The following is a 7,723-nucleotide window of genomic DNA, read 5'->3' as shown; positions in this document are numbered from 1 at the left end:
TGTTAATAGGTGCCTATAAATCACATGTAGGCATGGATGTATTACGAAAAAGGGCCTACTGGGCAGGGGACAAGAGTGTCAAGGGACCTTCTGGCCTTCACTTGCAAAATGTCAAATTATATATCCACATACCAACCAGGAAGAGACTCAAAATGAACAAAAAAGGGACTTGAAATGGCAAAAAAGACACAAAATTATTCAAAGAGACACAGAATGACCACAAGGAGACGCAAAACAACAAAAAAGATTACATCTAATAGGCAAAAAACAACCACAAAGAGACACAAAATGACATGAAAGGACACAAGTTCACTTCAAAGAGAAATAAGATGACTACAAGGAGTCACAAAACAACAAACATGGACACAAAATTACTTCTATGGGGAAAAAATGACGACAAGGAGATACAAATTGACAAAAAAGACACCAAATTACCTAAAAGAGATGCAAAACAACCACAAGAATACACAACAGGATCACAACCCTCAAGCCCGATCCAAAATGCAAACAAAGAGACACAAAACCACCACAGAGTCTGTGCATCTTGCTCCTGGAGGAGAGGTGGTGGGATCCTTTGCATATCTGTGCCCAGGGGCCCATTATCTCATAATCCACCCATGCCTGCAGGTGTAAGCCGTGTGATAGTCTGGTGACCTGTCCAGGATTTACCCCGCCTCTCTCGCCCAGTGTCAACGCAGATAGGCTCCAACCCCCGGAATTATCCTGAATAGGATAAGCTGTTACAATGAATGGATAACAATAATAATAATAATAAATAACAATAATAATGATACTTCTGCTACTACTATTATTATTAGTAATAATAAATATAATAATAATTATAACAATAAAACATTATTTGCAGTTTTTTTCAACATTTTCTTGAGGACCCATTGACCCATTTAACCAGGGGAGTCACAGTAACAAAAAAAAGAAAAAAGAAATGACTCAAAAGTACATATTGCATAAAGTACATAAAACATCACCACGAAAAACTCCCAGATTTCCAAAACACACATTATAGAGGCAAACAGACACTGGAAACTGACTGTCTTTGTCAGTGACACAGTGGTATCTGTGGCAACTGTCACTGTTGCCACTATGGGTTAACCATGCTGCCCCTGCTGTACACATCAAACTCCTTGTAGCGTAGGTAATCCTTCAGCCGAGGAGGAAGAGGAAGGAAGTTGATGAAAACCGGGCCTTTCAAGCGCAGTTGGCTGAGATGCTCCCTTATCCGCAGCCGACACAGATGCTTCAGGCTCCGTGCATTTCCTGAGTGTGAATAACGTTGATTAAGTCAATGAATGCACATAATGATCAACGCTAAAATTTTGCTGACAGGTAGAAAAGACTTAATCGGTTCTCACTCTGAATGTGGCAGATCTCTGGCCACTGTTTCTGTTCCTCCAAGGTTTCCTTAAGTTTGGTGCACAAGGAGACGTGGTCGGTGTAGTCGAGCATGATGCGCACCACCTGAGCAGATAAGTGCTTCAGCCAGGACACTGTTATCACCTCACAAAACTACAAGGAGACAAACACATATAGCAGTCTAAGCACAACTCTAAAAGAACATGTTACTGTATACTCCACTGGTTCCCCTGTGGAGTTCATTCATATTGTTTCAATGCTTTGCACGATTTTTCTCACAGACAAGCTTCGCCTCACCACCATGTCTTTGATGACTGAGGTCGTCCAAGGACCATAGTCATGGGAAGTGTTGCCATACGGACAGTCAAAGCAGCGCTTTACATCATAACCATGGTTCAGAATCATTCTCAGCATGACCTCGTCTTTCAAAGCGTACTGTAGTGCTGAGGGGAAGTGAGTGGTGTTGACACGGGAGTAGTAGTTTACATTTGCCCCAGCTTTCAGCAGCGTGTTGATCAGTTCATAGTTGCCCTGTCTAAGAGCCACCTGCAAACAGTTGATAGGATCCTGGTTCACCATTGCTCCAGCCTCTAACAGCAAGCGGGTGCACTGGAGATCATTGTTGGACACAGCAAAAAAGAGGGCAGACCTGCGCTCATCATCATAGTTGCGACGCACCCTTGGGTGCAGCATGAAGTTTGGATCGTAACCAGCTTTGAGCAGCATCTCCACACAACGAGCATGTCCCCCAGCAGCTGCAGAATGGAGAGGACTCATCCCACTTTCCTTTACAGCTTCCAGTTTAGTGACTGGGATGAGGTGCTCCAGTGCCCTGTCAAAGAGGAGTTCTCATTTAAATGGACAATTTACCCCAAAATCAAAAAGACATATTTTTCCCCTTGACTAGTCATGCTGTTTATCAATTTAGATTGTTTTGTTGCCAAGTGTTGGAGATATTAGCCATAGAGATCACTGCATATAAGGAAGTGTGCATCTATGTTGTACTAGCGATGGGAGGATTAACCTCATGACAGCGCGAGATGTTAACATGCGTGCTTCTTGGCCGAGTTGTAACATTAGCTAGCTCAGTGGTGCTAGGTGAGACAGCAGTAGATGCAGGATTCCTTCTGCACGGTGATTTGTTTGGCGGGTGTAGTTCTGTAGAGAGAAAATAGTTCCTAGCATGTAACTGCTCAAAACAAGGTCTGGGATTATGTTTAGTAACGGGGTCATGATTTCTGGAAAGAGACACTACTGTTGAGTTTTTCAAATGTGTTGGGTTTTTTTTTGTCGCTTTGAGCACCGCAATCCAAGTCTCATGTAGTTTTATTATAATTGAGTCAAGCCCATTATCTTCAACACTAGGCAACTCACACCAAAACAATCTAGACTGATAAACAGTACTACAGTTAAGAGGCAAAATATGCATTTTTGATTTCTAGAGTTGAGCTGTCCCTTTAGAACATGACAATGGTTCAAACTACTTTAAAAGTGGGAAAGCTAAAGGTTGTAACATAGTTTTTCCTCACAGTATGTGTCCATGGTAGGCCACACGGTGAATTGGGAGGTGGCCACTGTAAAGAGGTTGGTTGGGATCTGCTCCATATTCCAGCAGCAGGGAGATGACATCAGGGTTTCCTGATGCTGCTGCATCGAACAAGACAGTGCCTGACTCTGATTCACAAAACACACTGGCCCCTACAAAATCAGATCCAAATAAGAACTTACATTTAATTGGTGATTTGAAAAACAGTAAGTATCTGTCTTGTATGATTTTTTTTGCCAACTTTTGTGAGTGATTTTTTATCCTCAGGAAAGTCAACTCATTAAATAAAGTAAAAACCACTTTATCTCATACCTTTCTGTAACAGGACCTCCACCACGTTCAGATGTCCATTATGTGCAGCTAGAGCCAGTGGAGTTTTCTTTTTGATGTCGCATGCATTTGGGTTTGCACCAGAATCAAGGAGCAGATAGACAAAGTTATCCAGACCTAAAAAAGCACACTCATGTAGAGCTGTCCTGCTGAGTGGTCCTGTTTGGTCTACTTTGGCATTGTAGCGAAGCAACAGTGTGGCCAAGTCGTACTGGTCATTCAGAATAGCTAAAAGCAGAAGGAGAGAGAAGATTTAGAATTAGCAAATATCTTAATGTGTCTGTTGGTGGATTAGTGAGTAGGATTAAGAGGCATCTCGCAGTGAGGCTGCATAAATTTAAATTCTTCTGTCTGCCAAGTGTGTAGGAGGACTACGACGGGCAACACAAAAATGTGAATGACCCTTCCTAAAGCCAGCGTTTGGTTTGTCCATTCTGGGCTAATGTAGAACAATATGGCGGACTCCGTGGAAGAATGCTGTGTTACATTCAAAGTCGGAGGTCAGACTTACGACTTACAACTTCCAAGCGTTTCAGGTGCACAACACCAAATGTAAAGAAAAAACATGACAAACTGGTGTTTCTGTGGCTAGTCCATGGACAATTGGGGCCGGTCAGCAGGGCCACCTCCTTATATTTTAATAATATATTAATCTTCATACTAATATTATAAATAAATACTAATATTTTGACATCAGCTTATATGCAGAACAGGTTTTACTATATAATAGTACATGATTTTTTAAATTAAGTACATGCAAATATGCTTTACATTGCCTTTTAGTTGATTTCTTACCATTTACAATGTGCGCGTCCGTGGCCTTCATGGATGTTACCATTGATGTGTGACGTCAGACCTCTAAAGTTGGGGTACATGGATTTGCCCCCAGGTCACAAGTAGGAACTCTGACTTTGAGTGGCGTTCATTGTACTTTTTCTCGTAGGAGGTCGGAAAATCTCGACCTCCGACTTTGAATGGAACGCAGCAGAGGACCTGCTTGTTTATTTATTTTATTTGTTTATTTTGCACAGTAAAAACAAAGCAGCAGAACAAAAACAAGGTTAGATAAATGTTTGCATTTTTTGCAAATTGCAAATTTGCATTACCTAGGATAGCAAAAGCATGACACGCTCTTTTCTGCTCTACTCTGCCTCTGATTGGCCTACCCTTACATTCTCACTCTAACCCTATCTCACTGCTTTTGCCTAAACCTAACCAACTCAACCAACAAAATCAATGAGTACTCGCCAATCGAAGGGTGAGTAGAGCGGGTCATGCCTTCACTATTCTAGGAATCTCAAATTTGTGACCGGCTCCCTATGTAGATATAAACGGCTCATTCTAAGGTAATGATAACACGATTATCTTAAGTATCAGAAGACTGTCATATAATGACAACATAGTTGTGAAGTTTATAATCTATTTCTGCCATTAGACGCCCCTAAATCTTACAAACTGGACCTTTAAACAAGGTGAATTTTGAATTCAGATGTCACATACCTGCCACTAATGGAGAGTCCTGCTCATCATTCTGTAGATCTGGGCTACAACCGTTCTGTAACAGGAATGTAGCGTTCTCTCTTAGTCCATGAACCACAGTCAGAAACAGCGGTGTCTCACCCTTTAGAGTACGACACTGGGCTGCACCTGGAGGTGATGCTGGAGGACGAAACAACTTATCAACATACAAGAATTTAAAAAGAGGTCAATCATCACAGTCATACCTTTATTAGTATCATTACCTGAGAAGATAATCTCGAGTATCCTTTTATTCTCCTGTGATGCAGCCTCATGCAGCGGGATCCATCCTCGTTCATCAACTCTGGACAAGGTCTCTGGTTGCACTGCCAGTCTGTTCAGGGCATCTTCATCACCTAAACATGAAGACAGACATTATATCAGACCATCTGGCAGGATTAATGATAATCTGCCTCATCTTCAGCTGGTTAAAAATCAGTTCAGTTTACCTTCTTTGATTGCTTTGAAAATCTCATCAGGGTCTTCACTTGGTTTCAGGTCACTATGAAGAGAAATTTAAAGGATCAACAGATACACACTGTAGAGAGAAATATTTGTGTGGTTAGAGACTAACCTTGGATTCAATCCTTTGAGCTTTCTATATTGAATCAGACTTTGTTCAATTATATATTGCATTGCCTCATCTTCATCCAAGTCATCCTCCGATTGATAAAAGTCATCTTCTGTCTCTGTGTTCATCTGTTATTCCACAAAGGGTCAATGTACAGGCAGCTGCTCTGGAGAGACATAGCCATAAGGTAAACAAAACCATTAAATCTGGCACACGAGAACCTGCACACCACTTGCAGCCCTGAATACCAACAGGGAAAAGTGAACTACAGCACAGAGCAGTTACAGCAAGGAAAGAACAGCAGCAGTCAGTCTTATTCTTGCTCATGAAAAAGACAAGGCACTAAGTCAAAATGAGTTTAGTGACACTAAAATGCATTCATGATTTTGAATCTAATGATTCCAATGAACAGTCATGCTTTTTCCTAGTTTTTCTAGTTTTTTTTGTCAGTAGCTCTTTACTTTACGGGCCATGTGGGAGCAGTATTCAGTATCGGTATTCAGTTTGCAGTATTCCTCTCTCAGCAAAACAAAAACTCCCCTCTGTACAAATGATTTAAATATTAATCTTAAAGTAGCAGAGAAAATTCCATGTTAAAACCTAGGCTACAGCAAGACATTTATACAGTATCACAAGTGCTACTCATGACCTGGAAATTCAACAACATAACATGGAAATTCAGCAGCTACAAATCACACAGGTTCTATATACTATGAACTCAACACTAAACAATCTAGGTTTTCTCTAGCAATATTATTTATGTATTGTCTGGTGTTTACCTTCAGTCAAATGGCTGTGCACCTTCGGTGGCTTTTACAACAGTAGAGCCAGTTGGCTCCCCAGTACCCACACATACTGCAGCTATTTATATCTCTCTCCCTATAAATATCAGATCACGGGGTCTTTACAGCCAGCACCTAGCTTTGACCCACTGAGCACAGCAACAACTGCCACCATTCAGCTCATGTCCACATTCACTCACAACACAGAAGCCATTATTTAAAAATAAACACAGCAGGCACTTATTTACATATGCATGAATTAGTGTGAGTGTAAATTTTCATATGGTGTGTATTAAGTTCCCTTTTTTCCCTTTTTATTTAGTGATCATTCCCATGAACAGTTATACCAATAATGTTGCTGCACTGTTTCGTGTGCACACAGCAAAGCTTGTAATAACAATGACAGATGCAACAGATGATAGCCTAAACATTAATAGCTTGTGAAGTATTAACAAGTCTGTCAGCACAGAGAAAAACAAAGAGACAGGCAGATGACAAACAGGAGCAAGTGGGCATTGAGAAAAGAAACAAAGGCCCTAACAGGCAGGAAAAGTGGAGAGTGTACAGAATATTTACACTGAATAGCAAGCAAGATCAGCAAGTTTTTATAGCAAAACTAGTTTGACATCAATGATTGTCTTTACTATTTTTTCTCGTTCCCATTACACGCCATCTGATTTTACTTTTTAAAAGTTTTTTTTTTTGTTTTTTTTTTTTACGTTTTGTTTGTGGCCACAATGCTGTTACAGTACATAACTGCAAATGTGTTCCAACAGCAATGTTAGACACTTACCCAGCTCAATGTCAGGAAAGTATTCTTGTGAACTGGGGTCAAAACTTAAATAGTGCTTCAATAATCATCATTTGGCAAATTAAGTACATTGGGTCCACATATTCAATAAACATGTATGTTTTGTGCAGGGAGGCTGCATGCAGTGTTTCTAAGGTTTGTTAAATGAAGTAAAACTAATACAGCACACCTTTTTAAAAACTTGTTTCAGAATTACCTCAGGACCTGCTTTGGATTAAAAGGCATATGTTGACATAACAGTGCACCTGATGCACATTTTGTTACTTCCATGTGCCTGTCAGTTAAATTTTTTGGAGAAAATTATGTCAGAAAATTGTCTAGATTTGTATTTTGTAGCAGCAACTGAACAGCAAGCATATTTAAACTGAAAAGGGTATAATACACCATTCCAGGCACCTCTCCAGAGCTATCTGCAAACATGTTCTAGTCATAGTTTTCAACAAGTTGTTCGCGTGCACTGTTCGTACCTTTTGCTTAGAAAGATAATGAACCATAATTCACATATAACCCATGTAATCATGGCAGTCATTCGTGTATGATCAACGTATTTCAGCAGTCACAAAACTCGGACTTTCGCCTGAGAGGCCGGTGTTTGGAACTATGTGAACCTTGAATCATTTTGAGGTAGGTTGTGGACATATTTGTTTTCCCAAGCCTTACAACAGTTACTTTTTGGTAATTAACGTCATCCGCAGGGGGCTAATTCGTACACAGTTTCAGACCGTTGTATGGGGATACATTATTTCAAAAAATATACTCTAGTTGGTTAAAAAAGACTTTATGTTTAATTTTGA

The 7,723-nt window shown here is 40.3% G+C and overlaps 1 protein-coding gene across 1 annotated transcript; it reads right to left on the bottom strand.

Moving 5' to 3' along the window:
• Positions 1–992: 992 nt before the first annotated feature.
• asb14b (ankyrin repeat and SOCS box containing 14b) lies at positions 993–6,178 on the bottom strand. The gene is made up of 10 exons (XM_042491981.1): positions 6,116–6,178; positions 5,340–5,502; positions 5,215–5,267; positions 4,990–5,121; positions 4,748–4,906; positions 3,230–3,475; positions 2,901–3,069; positions 1,669–2,203; positions 1,371–1,524; positions 993–1,275 (listed from the first exon to the last, which is right to left on the bottom strand). The coding sequence occupies exons 2-10, from the start codon at positions 5,462–5,464 to the stop codon at positions 1,100–1,102; spliced, it is 1,749 nt and encodes a 582-aa protein (XP_042347915.1). The 5' UTR covers positions 5,465–5,502; positions 6,116–6,178; the 3' UTR covers positions 993–1,099.
• Between the last annotated feature and the right edge of the window lie 1,545 nt (positions 6,179–7,723).

The sequence above is a fragment of the Plectropomus leopardus genome, chromosome 8 (genome assembly GCF_008729295.1).
Source record: "Plectropomus leopardus isolate mb chromosome 8, YSFRI_Pleo_2.0, whole genome shotgun sequence".
In the NCBI taxonomy this organism is placed as follows: Eukaryota; Metazoa; Chordata; class Actinopteri; order Perciformes; family Serranidae; genus Plectropomus; species Plectropomus leopardus.
The sequence above is the reverse complement of the archived record's forward strand: the minus strand, read 5'-3'. Positions and strand labels throughout refer to the sequence as shown.

Bases quoted from the DNA above. Each gene is read 5' to 3' on its own strand.
- asb14b (XM_042491981.1), bottom strand. From the start codon at position 5,464: ATGAACACAGAGACAGAAGATGACTTTTATCAATCGGAGGATGACTTG. The intron at 3,070-3,229 runs GTATGAGATAAA...CTGATTTTGTAG, and splicing joins GGAGGTCCTGTTACAGAAAG to GGGCCAGTGTGTTTTGTGAA. The intron at 1,276-1,370 runs GTGAGAACCGAT...ATTCACACTCAG, and splicing joins AGAGATCTGCCACATTCAGA to GAAATGCACGGAGCCTGAAG.